This window comes from Anguilla anguilla, chromosome 2 (genome assembly GCF_013347855.1).
Source record: "Anguilla anguilla isolate fAngAng1 chromosome 2, fAngAng1.pri, whole genome shotgun sequence".
Lineage (NCBI taxonomy): Eukaryota > Metazoa > Chordata > Actinopteri > Anguilliformes > Anguillidae > Anguilla > Anguilla anguilla.
The window spans coordinates 35,071,217-35,085,401 of NC_049202.1; the positions used below are offsets into that span (position 1 = coordinate 35,071,217).

General features: G+C 43.7%; 1 protein-coding gene across 5 annotated transcripts in view; it reads left to right on the forward strand.

Annotated features, from left to right (window-relative positions):
* Nucleotides 1–14,185, forward strand: part of mapta (microtubule-associated protein tau a) — a 43,344-nt gene that overhangs the window by 12,572 nt on the left and 16,587 nt on the right. The window contains exons 3-10 of one of the 5 annotated variants that reach the window (XM_035406216.1): nt 3,107–3,205; nt 5,072–5,119; nt 8,496–8,542; nt 11,161–11,239; nt 11,587–11,637; nt 11,848–12,104; nt 12,642–12,734; nt 13,146–13,238. In XM_035406216.1, coding sequence (XP_035262107.1) covers nt 3,107–3,205; nt 5,072–5,119; nt 8,496–8,542; nt 11,161–11,239; nt 11,587–11,637; nt 11,848–12,104; nt 12,642–12,734; nt 13,146–13,238 — 767 coding nt within the window. Of the gene's footprint in view, nt 1–3,106; nt 3,206–5,071; nt 5,120–5,999; nt 7,395–8,495; nt 8,543–11,160; nt 11,240–11,586; nt 11,638–11,847; nt 12,105–12,641; nt 12,735–13,145; nt 13,239–14,185 lie in introns of those variants that run through there. The other 4 variants (XM_035406212.1, XM_035406214.1, XM_035406213.1 and 1 more) reach the window with 4 other exon arrangements.

Sequence of the window (14,185 nt, forward strand, 5' to 3'; positions counted from 1 at the left end):
TTGAGCTTCATGCTCCTCACCTCTGGTCACGAAAATACTGTGCCCATTCACCGGTGTATCTTTGATGCTGACAATATTGTAGTGTGGGTGTTCCTCCATACATATTTTTGAAAAATGATTTTCACAGCAACCTTTTTGACTAAAGCAAACTTTTCTAACACATTTTCTTTATAATGAAATTTGGCAGATATGTCTGCCATCAATATGTGAAACAGGGCACCCAAAAATAATTGTTAGACCTTGTGAGATCCAAGAGTCTATCACACTACTTACTGTATATGGTTATATTTGTTTGTTAATGCATGATTTCTGTTCCTGCATAGTTCAATCACAAAAATCATATTTGTGTCGTAATTTTTAAAACTTTTTTGAAGAACCAAACTCTTTTGCAAATATAGTAACACCTATAACTAAATAGAATGTATCCTGCATCTTCTGGAACAAAGCTTCAGGGTGGATTTCTGTGCATTTCTGTGACTTAAAGTCTATATTTTCTGGTGTTACATCACACTATTAAGGCATCAGAGGGCTTTAAAATTGGGCCACTGATGATGTAAATAATTTGGCCGTTTACGTTAAAGATTTGAATTTAATGTATATGACATGTCTAAACAAAGAAGCTTAATTTTGCTAAGTCATGCTTTGCAATCCCAAACAAGAACAGTATTAGAACTCATTAAAACCTCAGAGTTGTCTCATATGACAGCACTCATGACAGTCGCGTTGCAGCAACATGACCGATGCCGACAGGGGGATAGTTTCTGACAGAGAGGTAATCGTGACGGATTACGCGAGAGCCAGCGCTGTCGAAAATAGCCAAGTGCCATTTTTGAATCAAGGAAGTCAAAAGGCTGAGATGAACAGGAGCCGAGGTGGTGGCAGCATAATTGTATTGTGCTTCGTTTAATCTTTCTGCGTGAAATTACGAGCCATGCTTGACTGGTTTTCAAACCATGGTTGCGGCTGTAATCCAGACATCTGGGTCAGAGCCACGGTTCTGTCTGACTCCTCTACTGCTCACAAAATCTACTGTCCCAGAAAACCCAGCTTTCAGGCCTCTCTCTCCTCCCTTGCTTTCTCCTCCTCCTTTCTCACTGTCTATTCCTCTGTCTCTCTTCTGCACTTTCTCCACCTCCTTTCTCACTTTCTCCCCCTCCTCTGTTTCTCTCCTTCCATTTCTCCTCTCGCTCTCTCTCTCTCTCTTTCTCTCTCTCACACACACACACACACACATACACACACGAACATGCAACTTTGCTCATATGCTCCATTTACAGCCTTTTTAAGAATTTTAATAATATCAAAATGATAAATTTGATATGAAGGACAGGGGAAGTGCCTAAAAACGGGAAATTCTGCCTTAGTAAAATAATATTTTTAATATTATTTATTAAAAAAATCAGAAATCACCCTCTGCTTTTGTATATGAAAAAATATTGCATCTATTTCGGTGGTGTTGCATACAAGGGACAATTCTTCAGTTGCTGATAATACTGTTTGAAATATAGCTGTGAAGACAGATCGAAACGACAGAAAAAAATTACATTTCAAATCAGTCAGCCCTGATCGAAGCATTGATCCTTGCTTTCTGTTGCGCTTGCAGTTTGGCAATGAGTAATGAAGGGCATTCAGCAGTATCTGACTTACGCTAAATTCATTTCTGCATAACTGGCAGCCTCTGTGCCTTATACAACAGACGCAGTGTCTCTACAGAGCAAAAGGGTGTGCAGTGCATTGGACTTCCATTGTACGGTAGCTGCTATGCTAGCGCTTATATGTACAGAAGTGGGGAGCACACACTTTTGTGCCTGGAGTTCTCTGTGCCCCAGCTGTTAGCAGTGGCTGGTTTCAAATTCTGTACATGCAACAACAGTAGCATTCTCTTCCCATCCCTGTGACCTGCCCACCATGATGACGCTGCCCTGGGAGAGCAGCGCATAGCCTAGCATTCCCTAGTTTACTGCCGTCTCTGGTGCGCTCCTTCTCTCCCTTCACTTCCTCCATGAGTCATAACCCCTCAAACAGGCATGGCCCATTTGCACCCCTCCACAGAGCTCAACAGCCCCTGTACTGACTGGGCTACAGGCAGTATGCCCCTCTCCATGCAGATATTTATTAGTCTTTCTTAGCTTTCCATTAAAGTAGTAAAACTATTCTATTTATCCATTTTCAGGGTAGTCTTTGTGTTTTTGGAACCCTGTGAATCATTAAAAGAACCACAGTACCATAATATTATTAATGAGGAGTCATTGAAAGTTCAAACCCTAATACACGCATGACGGGATAGCGGTTAGCCAGGTGAGTTGGTGTAATAGAATGTTTTGAGATTCATCCACAAAACGGGTGACTTTGTTGGTGTGTTTTGTTTTGTCAGGTGATTTGCAGTATGCTGGGATTTACAACAGAACCAAAGAGTTGTTGTCATGACTGTGTTAACCCTCCTGTTGTCTTCATAGTTTGCATGCACCCCATGTCCACAAAATGAGCCACCCTCACCAGGCATCCTGTGATGAAGCCTCTTCATTGAAATGTAAACCGTAAATCATGTAGAAACAACCTGTCATTCTTCAATAAATTGGTGAATAACTGTTTGCTCACTCCAGAGAGACCGTGTTTCTTCAGTCTACACCACTTGTTTTTACTACAAAACACACATCATAATTGATTTTTTTTGTTTGTTGTGATAGATGTGTGGTGCTTAACTTTGATTATGACTTCTAATTTCATAACTGGAGGATTCATAAAAGTCTCTTTGAAAATAGTTGCACCCTAATGATGTATAATGGTAGGATCACTGAAATTCTATGCTGAAAAAATAAACTTTTAATATTTTAAGAAATATGCTGTTGGCTGAAAAACATTTTACATGTTGATGGTATGTAAGCGGTGTGTATTGTTTCATAATACCCTGTGAAAATACTTTAAATTTAAGACAAATGATACAATGTACAGATGTGTGGATTTGTGAATGACCTCATTGGGTTGCATTTTCTCCACTTATGCAATGAGAACCACCAACCGATTCCACTTCAGCCAACTTGAGGACCTCCTGTACTGGCTTCTGACCTTTTCTTCCTCTAATGAGAAGATTGCTTCTGTTTTATAGGAGACTCCCAGGAGCCGGCACAAAAGGAGCCCACAGAGGAGCCGGCACCTGAGCTTGATGAGCTTAAGAGTGCCACCTCTGGTGAGGAGGTGCAAATGGGTATGCCTCCATTCAGCAAATGAGCTTTTGCTTCCTGGATAAAGCTGTGCTTTGTGCTAAGCTTAAGCACCAAAGACAATTTGTTTTCTTATTTTGCTCTTTTTCTCTGTGGAAAATTCTCTGCAGATTTTTATGTTATAGTGAATAGATTGATTTAAGCGCTCTAACTATCCTTTTATTTCACAGTCACAGCCTGAGGCATGTTTCTGAACTCTTGATTTGCCTCTGCCGCTGATTTGTACAGCTTGTCAACTGCTTTGCTTCCGCCACCATTGACTAATGACTCTTCTGCATTTTCAGTTTGTGCAGTCATCAGTATTTACTTGCTTCTTTTTATGTTTTTTTTTTAAATCTTTGATTCATGGATTTCCAAGGATTCCATGAAATCACAGACCAAGAACACAGTAACACAGCTCTTATGTCTCAACTTTGGAATTTGATATTACTGCACACAAAAAATATATTTATGCATTCTTATGGCGTTTGTGCACATTGGGGTGCTTTTATGTTTACCTTTTGCACTTCACGTTTATACTGTCTTTTACTGTCATTTACTACTAGAGGAAAACAAGAAGATCTTGTATATATTATATCTTATATATTCCACTGGAAACTTTACCTTCCAGTCCAATTAGTTATTCTACTTGCTGCAGAAAGTGTTGGTTACCTCTCAAATGGCAGCGCTTTGACCACTCACCCAAAGCTAACATATGGAATGCTTTGACCCACCTGTATGCAAGAGTGGAGCTCTGAGCTTTGACTATTGAAAGATGGCAGCTTTAAGAACATTCACCTCTTCCTCTGATCGTAGAATCGCAAATTGTGAGGTTCTGCACCGAGCATGGAAGTGGTCTGCGAACTTTGAGAGGAAATGCGCCTTGTACCGCCTCACTCTGACTGTTTTTTTTTGGGGTAAAATCTGGAAAGGGGAAAGAGCGTGCCTAAAAGGCTCATGTTATCCGTTTAACAGACGCCGCGGCCTTGGTCAAGGTCAACACCCCAGTAACTGAAAACAGGGTTGAACCCCCAGAAGAAGTACCAGGTTTGAAGTAGCGTTCCGCGCATGCTAAAACAGAACTAAACGAACGCGCTCTCACATCAGCACAATTTGCTTTTGGTTTTGCAGCATGAAGCTTGCAGGACTTCCTGGACTACTTTCGCAGGGCTCACCACTGACTTTGGCTTGATTTACTGCAGCGTCATGGCGCTCAGACGGCTACTCCTAATGTTTCCTCTCGAACGCGAGCACTTAGAGGACACAGCCATTTGTGAATTATGGATAAACGTCCGCACTAGTCAATCAATGCGAGCAGGTGTTTAATGAAAGGAACATTTCCTGTGCTTGACATTTCAGCTTTTCAGTTATTTGACTTAAATGGGAACCAAGCATTAAAAATTGATGATAAATGACCGTGTGATTACCTCTGCCGTTCTTTTTGTCTACTGTCCATTTGCCTTTCACATATAGCTATGAGTATTCCGGATTTCAAAGATCAAAAATGTTACCAGTTGCACCAGATTGTTTCCTGAAATAACAACTTAATGACCCAGTTACAAAAAGTAAAGGCTTCTGTAGAGTTCCACAACTTGAATGGAAAATTGTAAAATGAATGAGATTGATGATAAGAACTGTATGAAATTGCACGCACTTGTGTTTCGCTTCATTTTGGGTGTAGAATTAACTGAAATCTTTATGATCTATCTGCATTCATTTAAGGCGCAGGTTGCTGTGGTTTTGTGCCGCTCGTTTCTAGCTAAAACATCATGCTGTGCGCTCCTCTGCTGTGCCGCGTTTTTAAGGTGCTCACAGTCACGCAGCGGGTCTAACGGCTCGGCTTTCTTCTCTCCCTCTCTGATGTCATGCAGCTGCCGGGGGACCTGGGAGCACCGCAGCGCCCTCTGCTACAGGACAAGGTATGGCAGGTGATCTCAACCAGACACACGAAAATCTCTGCTGACTAACCATTCTGAGAAATAAACACATTCTGCAAATAAAGTATCACAAATGACCGCATTTGTGTATTTCATGTCCCTTCCAATATCCTCTTTCAGTCAACCCAGGGAAGAGATTCTTGTCAAAACATAAGAGTAAAAAAAAAAAAAAAGTTTGAATAACTCGGACACACAGTGTCATTGACACAAAGCTAATAGCCTGCTAAACATGAGTGAGTGAGTGAGAAGTGAGTGAGTGAGTGAGTTACAAGCCAGGTCCATGAGGTGCTTGGCATCTAAATATTACGTGATTTTGCCGCGAGTGATTCAATAATCATGGAGCCCTGGTGTACTGACCAGGATTACTTCATATGCATACTTTATAAATACTCAGTGGACTGTAATTAGACTACAAAACGTGGGAGCCAGTTGAGATTAAGAAAATTTTGACTTTTGAACAGGCCTGCATCCGGTTTGTGTTCCTGTTGAAATATTACCTATTCACAATCAATACCGTGTGGAAGGAAGTAAAGTGGTCAATGTTGAGACCACCAGCTGGTAAAATGTGCTTTCCCAACATCAGCTCATACATTTCATTTACATTCATTCAAATGAAGTGTATTAGCTGCTGTTGTTCTGATTAATTCACATTACAATTCATTCACATAATAGGATCATTGTTTGCGAGTACTACGAGTACTATATTGTTATACAGTTTTGTTTGTTCTTACATTTATCATATTTCTGTACAGTGTTTTATTTTGTTCCTATGGTTTCATTTGAGCTAGGAATTGCCTTCATTTATAAAAATTCAGATATACATATTCATCATTGTGGAGGTACTGTAGATAGATAGTTTACTCATTTCTGCACCACGCAGGAAACTTTAAGTATCATGACACAGTTTCATGTGTTAAATCAGCAGATAGTGCCTCCTAGCACCTTATAACAATGCCTTTGAGCTCAATGGTTGTATGTGCAACAAATATATAAAACACAAGGACTGCTTCATCTGAATGTTTCATGGAAATGTTTAGTGAAGGCCAGCAAACCATCGTGTTTAGTTTGTCCTCTGTGTTATGCCATGGCCCTGTGTACGGTGGTTTTGTGTTTCCTTCCCTCTTGTGTTTCCTTTCTGGTTACTTGTCTGATGTGGAAAGGGGCGTGAGTGCTGCTAACCATCAGTCACACTGTGGATATTATCATCATTCTGCTTTCCAAAAACCAGAGGGGTTCACAGCAGGCAGATTCACTCCGATGGAGAGCATCCCGAGTAGAGACAGTGGGTCCTGGAGCTCTTGTGGGTCGCCAATAAGTCCCAGTGCTCTGGAACCTGCCGGAAAGGACGAGCCCGCGTCTCTGGAAGAGTGCGAACCTGAGAAGCACGAGCGGGAGTTGAGAGACTCCGAGAAGGTTTCTGGCGGTCGCAGTCTGAGCGGCTCAGACGTGGAAGAGGAGAAGGAGGTGGAGGAGGAGAAGGAGGAGAAGGAGGAGTTTGCTGTGGGCAGTCGGGCTCCTGCTCTGACGGCCCGCAGAGGAGACTCACCTGTAGCAGAAAGCCCCGGCGTGGTCACGAGGCCTTACCAGCCGGCGACCTCCCTCGTTCGCAGCTCCGTCGTGGCGGACCTGTCCTCTCTGGGAGAGAGGAGCCCCGACGGGGAATACGGAGGGCCCGCCCCCCGCGTTCCCCTGTCGGCCGACGACGCCAGGAAGCGCGCGCTTTCCTTCGACTACGCGGAGCCGCCCGCGCAGGCCGGGCGGAACTTCCTGGCCGAGTGGGAGAGAGGGTCCGACAAGACCCCCCCCGGGAGCGGGAGCCCGGGGTCTCCCCCCTCCCCCTGCGCCCCCGGCGCGGAGGAGGCGGAGGCGCGACCGGGCGCCGCCCCACAGCTAGACGTCCTGCCGGAGGAAGAGGGTCGGGACGGGATTTTTTCACGTGGGAGCGAAGAGACCACGCCCACCGAGGAGACCGAAACGGGTCAGCCGGAGGAAGCGGGGGAAGGACGGCAGGGCGCCACCTACATGGAGACCACCGACGAGCCGGCCCCGACGGGCGCCCACACGCCTGTGGGGGGGGCCGCGTCGGACGTTTCTGTAGACGGGGCGGGCAGCTTCGCCGGGGCCAGAGCGGCCACCGCCTCTGACGGGGGGGCCCCCTCCCCCGAGACCGCTGCTAAATTTCAGAAATTCCCCAATTCCCGAATTTCAGGTGCTTCCCCGGGCAGAAAATCAAACGTTCCGGTCCCTCAGTTCAAAGGTCTGTTTCAAACATTCTGTTCATGAAATCCCCTCTCGACTTTCCTGCTCTCGTTTCTTTCACGGTTCATTTCTTTCTCCCCAAAGCAACCTCGCTAAGTTGAGCAGCACCCTTTCTGAAAAGCGCGCACTCTGAGCAAACGTGTTCGGCTGAGGAAACGGACTGCTTGTAGCCTTTTTTGTTTTTCTACTCTTTGTCCCCTGTTCCCTCTCTCCGTGTGTGTCTGTCTCTTCTCTTTATTATGCTCCGTCTATGGTTGGCGTCGCTGCTTTTGTCCGTGTGGTTTACTTGTGGCCAAAATGTTTTTTGCTGGCAGTGTTGTCACGAATCCCTGTTTGCATGTCACTGTGCATGTGTATCACGTCACTTGCATCATGGTAATGTTTTGTTAGGTCACCAACCCCTCACTAAAACACATAACCTTGCAAGATCCACTGAACCACTTTAGAAAACTTTGGCACCAGCATTGACTGACTCTTTAAGTGACTGACTCTGACCTCCATTAAATGTTATTTCAAAAAGTTTCATGAACCTTTATTAACAACATTTTTAGATTAAAGAAAACAAAGTTCCCTGTATTTAATCCAATTTGATTTCAGTATTGAAAGTGAATGCAAATGACTTGCCTTAAAATACTTTTGCTTCACAGTGCCTTCACAGAATCTTCTACACTGTATGCAAAAAACATTGCTTAAGTGGTTTTCCTTCTCAAAATTCACACCCACTACACCAGAATAAAGAAGTTGCCAACCCTTTACTCTCCAAATTAGTATTTATCAATGGGTTGAAACATTTTATGTACAGTTTATCCTGGTTGCAACAGGACAGCTTCCATAATATACTTCAATATGTACTTCAGCTGCAGTGAGGCAACTCAGTAAATGGGATGCAATGCATAATCATTTTGAAATGAGCCCAGTAACTGTATTCTAATGTCTCCATATAGCTAAACATATGGAAGTATGTTTTATTATTGTATATCACACATTATTGATAATGGGCACATTTAAATATTTAACCAGCAAAACCTGCGTATTTAAATTAAAATAGTGTGACTTTGGTAAAAGCTAACAGTTCTATCATTGTGCTTTTCTCTCTCAGCTAAGGCCAAGGCTGACCTTGAGAAAGAAGCCAGTGCGGATAAGAAGGTAGGTGACACTACCCAGGATTTTAAGGAAGGCTGTAACTCAAGCAAGGGTTCTTGAGTTCACACGCAGCAGCTAAGTTGATAGCCTTTTTCTGTTCTAACTGACAGCTATTCATGCAGTTTGCCTGTACCTGACAGTTACCTGACAGTTCAGGATAGTCCACACTCTGTTATACAGAAGTATCACCTTGTTCTATAACCTTAACCAAAAGCCCCTGCCTTCCATCTGCCCTTGAGAGAGAACGACGAGTGCGAAAATGAGCAGTGACGTATGGGAGCACTATGTTCAGGGGCCTCTGTTGGCATTACTGAGATTTACTACCATATTTTTAGTTCCTGCCTCTGGACAGGTTCCTCAGCAACCCGGCAATTTTTAGTAAGACCATTGGCGGGTAACAGCTGTGCATTGTCAGACACAGCTTTCATCAGATATGCATTTTTCTATATTTTCCCTAAGATATTCTCGAGCAGCTGCCTTTGATTTTTATGTTTATTTCTGCCTTTTCAATATTTCGTTTCTGTACTGACCGCAGCATTACTTTTCACAGTATTGACTGATTTAGGCCGCATGGTTTTCTGTGTATTGATGCACGTCCACTTTCACATTGTTTTTGCTCTAAGAACTGATTTTCTTGGTAGATTTGTTTTTACGTTCATTTTTATTTCCTTTGACGCAAAGACACCCAAAACAACTCCTGCCAAAGCTAGACCCACTTCTTCCCTAAAACGACCCAACTCAGTCACAAGCCCCTTGAAAAAAGCCCAGACGCTCGGCACACCTCCGCCCCCCGCTAGCAGGCTGGCCTCAGTGGGCTCCAAACCCGGCCGTGGGGGAGCTGGGGGCGCCCGGCCGCGGGTGAGTATGGTACGGGCCTGCCCCCCCCCCCCCTCGCTGCTCTGGAGAATGCGCTAATCTGGCCGGTCCAGAACTGCTCCCCCCCCCTCCCCCGCATTCTTGCGCTGCATATGCTTTACCGCGCTCCACCGCGCACCGTTTCCTGTCAAGCCCCGACCCTGGGTTTCTATTAAAATAAGGCACATATCCGTGCATTAGCGGCAAACTGCCACTGAGCACAATCATTTGTGCTTATGGCTAGTTTACTTCCTGGGTTGATGCCAATGCATGGATATGTCAATGTCTGTCTTAACGCTATTTTAATAACCCCGCCTTGCCCCTCCTTATGCCTTCCAGTGACTCCACCCCCTACCCTACTTTACTCTTTTCACCTCCGAGTTCATCAAAGGTTTGGCCTTGGCTTCATCCGAAAGTAGGAGAGGGTTGCTCACGTTGGGTCTCTCGACTGTGCTTAAAGCTCTAGACTTAAGAGATCAAATGTGCAGCTGCGGCTAAAGTCATATTACCTGCTCAGCAGATGAGTCATCAGAGAAAAAATGCAGATGGTTCTGCATTTTCTCCCTCTGATCCTACTAGGGTGGTCAGACATCCATCATTGAACCGGACAGACTGGTTTTGGGTTCTCCATCCGGCGCGACTTCTTGCATTAGTGAAAGTAATGTTAAAAAAAAAAAAAAATGTAAATACAACAACTGCAAAATGTTGTATTTCTGAATCCATTTGGCTCAGGCTTACATTAAATAAATTTCTGTGCCTGATTGGTATTAAAAGAAATCTAATCTAGTTTCAGCCAGTAGCCATTTCTATTGGCTATGTTGTCAGTGTCCCATGGTACATCTGCACCCACCGGTCCATGATCCCAATCCCCCACCTAATCCCCCCTTGAATCTATGTCATGGCCCAGTGTCCGCCTTTTTGAGGTAGGGGAAATAGCTACCATAAATCCTACTCGTGTGTACATTTCTAAAGACCATTCCCACAAACATAACCCAAGTTCTTGCAGAACTTGAAGACTTGTAGTTCCTTCATGTAATGAGAGTGGATGCTGCAGCTGCATGTTTCCAGTTGCAAGTTACTGTTGTGAGAAGATGAAGTAGGCTACCTGTATTTTATGATTATTTGTACTACCGCTGCACAGCCAGTATGTTTGGAATGCAAAAATGAAGACTTGCTTTGTATTTAGCTCATTAAAACCCTGTTGGTTTTGTGGCTACTAAACCTGTTTGAAGAAATACTACATTTTTAAGGAGGATTAAATATGTTGCTTGAACATTACTGATTGTCTCACCTGCTAAGACAGTGGGTTCCCATGTATGGATTCGCCCCACAGCTTGATATCGAATCCCACTGAGTCATAGCATCGCCTGGGATGGGAGAGTTTTATCCGTTGGGATTGTGGCTGTCTCATTGTCCAACAGCGACCTCTCTTGGCGTATCAGGGACCTGCAGTCTGCCAGCACCGGCTGCACATGAAGTGTACTCCTCTGGTGCAATGACTGTGCAGCCCAGCTGGTGGACTGCAGAGAGAAAAGAAGCAGTGGTAAGGCTAATCCACTGGAGGAGAGGACATGATTATCTGCACTCTCCTTATTTGATAGAGCAATTAGACAAAACTTGAACTATGGACTTTCCATATAGAAGATTAAAAATAATAAAATTTGTTATTAAATAAGGCTACAAACAGTTAGGAGGTCTGCTGTCTGTACTGTTTGGTGCTGCTGTTGGTTGACAGATTCAGTACCAGGGTGTACATCTGCTTTCAGCCTTCTGATGGAAAGACCCCAAGCGCCAGGCCTCATGCTGCTGGGACCAAAATACCTGCCAAGGCCCCCGTTCAGACAGGTACAGACACACTGAACTTAACTGACCAACTTCACTGTCCTTCAGGTATACATAGTGTTCACTACAGCTTGCATTCTCATCGTTCACTGATAATAACAGCAAACGCATTCGGTATGGAGAAACATGCAGTGGTCTGCAATAGAAGGCACAGCTAGATGAGCCTTAGATGGAACAGAATAATAGCAGTGGTGGTGCAATGTGTAATGTCCGTAATTACAGTATATCTATTTCCATTTCTCATTGTGTATCATTATTAAATACTTTTAGAAACCCACCTGTGACCCAAAATGTAAGCTGTGGATGAAATTCACTTTGTGTATCTGATTTCATGATTCTGTACTTCACAGCTGATTCCAGGATGGAGCAGAAGAAACCCGGAGCTGCAAAAAACGACAAAGGTAAAAGGAGCCGTTCCAAAAAAGGTGGAAGTTGGTCTGTGTAAAATGTGAGCTCCATTTTTCGCCGTACGTTTGAGGATAAAATGGCACAAAAGTTCTCGTCTGCCGTTCTGAAATGGCCGCGATGGAACGCCGTATGTAAGTGCCTCCGCTGTCTTGTGCTTCCTCGCATTAATAACGCGCGTGGCGTCGTGCTCTGCGTCCGAGCAGATTCCCCCAACACCCCGGACCGCAGCGGGTACAGCAGCCCGAGCACGCCCAAATCGCCCTCCAGCCGCGCCCCGGGGCAGCCGCTGGCCGTGGCCAAGGAGGTGAAGAAGGTGGCGGTGGTGCGCACCCCGCCCAAATCCCCTGGCTCCCTGAAGAGCCGCCAGGCCGTCCCGCTGGCCCCCATGCCGGACCTGAAGAACGTCAGGTCCAAGATCGGCTCCACCGAGAACATCAAGCACCAGCCCGGAGGAGGCCGGGTAAGGGCGTTTCGTTTTCCCGCACGTCGCAGAACCCCTCCTCCTCCTCCTTCTCGATCCGTTGAGAAGATTCACCTCCATCTGCGGCCTCTCGCTGAGACGCGGCACCGCGTTGAGTGGCCTCATGTTGAAGCCATCGTACACTGATCTCCACGTGGGGGGTGGTCTCCAGCCCATCCTCTCTGTCGTTCACAGTGCAGAATGAGAGTTCCTGCTGATATGGAATCCTGTGTTCCATTGTTCTGAAGCTCAAACACTTTAAGAACTCTTTCAACGTATTTGACTTTTATTATCTTTGACAGTGTAGTCATGACTCCCAAAAGAGTTTTATCATTTGTTTTCTTTTGGAGATATATAAAAAAAATGATGGGATTAACTGAGGGTATTTTTCTTATTAGCGTGTGGCTTAGTCTCCACGTAAAGTAAAATAGAGCAGCACAATGAAATTGTGATGCCTTCAATAGCATGGCCCTGGACTGCAACCTTGCTGCTTTGGGTCTCTTAAAGTATAACGCCATCTCCTCCTGCCTCTTTCAGGTACAAATACTTGATAAGAAGATTGACTTTAGTAGTGTCCAGCCTAGGTGTGGCTCCAAAGACAATATCAAGCATGTCCCTGGCGGTGGAAATGTGAGTAAAGAGGAGAAGAACTCAGAGTGAGGTTGAAGTGTGAGGTTGTGAGTCTTCCTCCAGTAATGAGCAACAGCACGTTCCTGGCAAAACACTGACACTCCCTGCAAATTTAACTTCTAGATGTTCTGAAGTCTCACATTGAACGTTTCAGGAGCATATCCTATCAGGTAAACAGGCAGCTGATTTAACAGAAAACAGGGGTGGTTTGCTTTCTTTAGCCTATAAAAATCCAATAATTCAATTCAGGGATGGAATGAAACTAAAACTTATTTTCTGACCAGATTTGGTCAGAAACACAACCCATGTCAGGGCAATGTAAGATGGAGATTGGAAGGCCCTCACTAGAACTTGGATGCAGTAGAACACGTGAAGGATAACGCTCTCTTGCCCTCCCTCTGCCTCTTCTAGGTACAAATTCTTAATAAGAAGATCGACTTGTCTAGTGTTCAGTCTAAGTGTGGCTCCAAAGACAATATCAAGCACTCGCCCGGAGGTGGCAATGTGAGTAACAAGAGGATGAACTCCCTTGTTGGGTTTTGAGTCTTCCTGAACGTATGACCCCCAAATCAGCCCTTGCCAAAGGTTCAAGGATATTCTTAGCCATTACACACTGGTTAAATATTACAGCCATTGTCTAAAAGAGTGGTAAAGATCTTTATGGTTAAAAACTACATAAAACTACAACTAAGTGCTACAGATGTATAAGCAGGCATTACTCTTAAATAAGGACAGGGACAAAATAAGTAAACCATCTTCAAGGAAATATGTGGTAGAATGTAAGATATCAGGCAGTTTTACGTAAAAGTTGTATTTTTAAAACTATGTGAAAGCACTGTGAAATGAGTTCAAGGAATAACTTGCTTATTAATAATAATAATAATAATAATAATAATAATAATAATAATAATAATACACTTATTGATAATAAATACTGCTTGAAATTGCTGAATCATAAAATGATTTTCAAAGTAAAACAATCAACTAGAACTTTTCTGTGGAATTCAGTTTGCAAACTTGTAATATACTGTATGTCTCCCATGGGTTATAATGGGTTTAAATGGGTAATTATTATAAAATAAACAAGCTTTCTTAAAAACACCAGTAGCATACTGAATGCACAAAGTTATGGAAAAAGAAAATTCTATGAGATGCATGTTGATATACTTTCCAGATTAAGGTAAAGCCGGGTAAACTACTTCAGGGTGTAAAACATTTTAACTGTTATTCAGGCTAGATTTCCAAATTAATAGATGGACCATTTAAAAATTGATCAACCTAAATTTTTGGGTTTTTCAGCAACTCTTTCTTAACTTTTTGAATAATGCAGTATTTGATTTAACATGACTATAAAATGTAATTTTTCATCACCATCATTAAAATCATAGTTTAAAACTGAAAATGATTCCACTCCCTTTAATATGAACAGAATACACTCAATCCAGATTCCG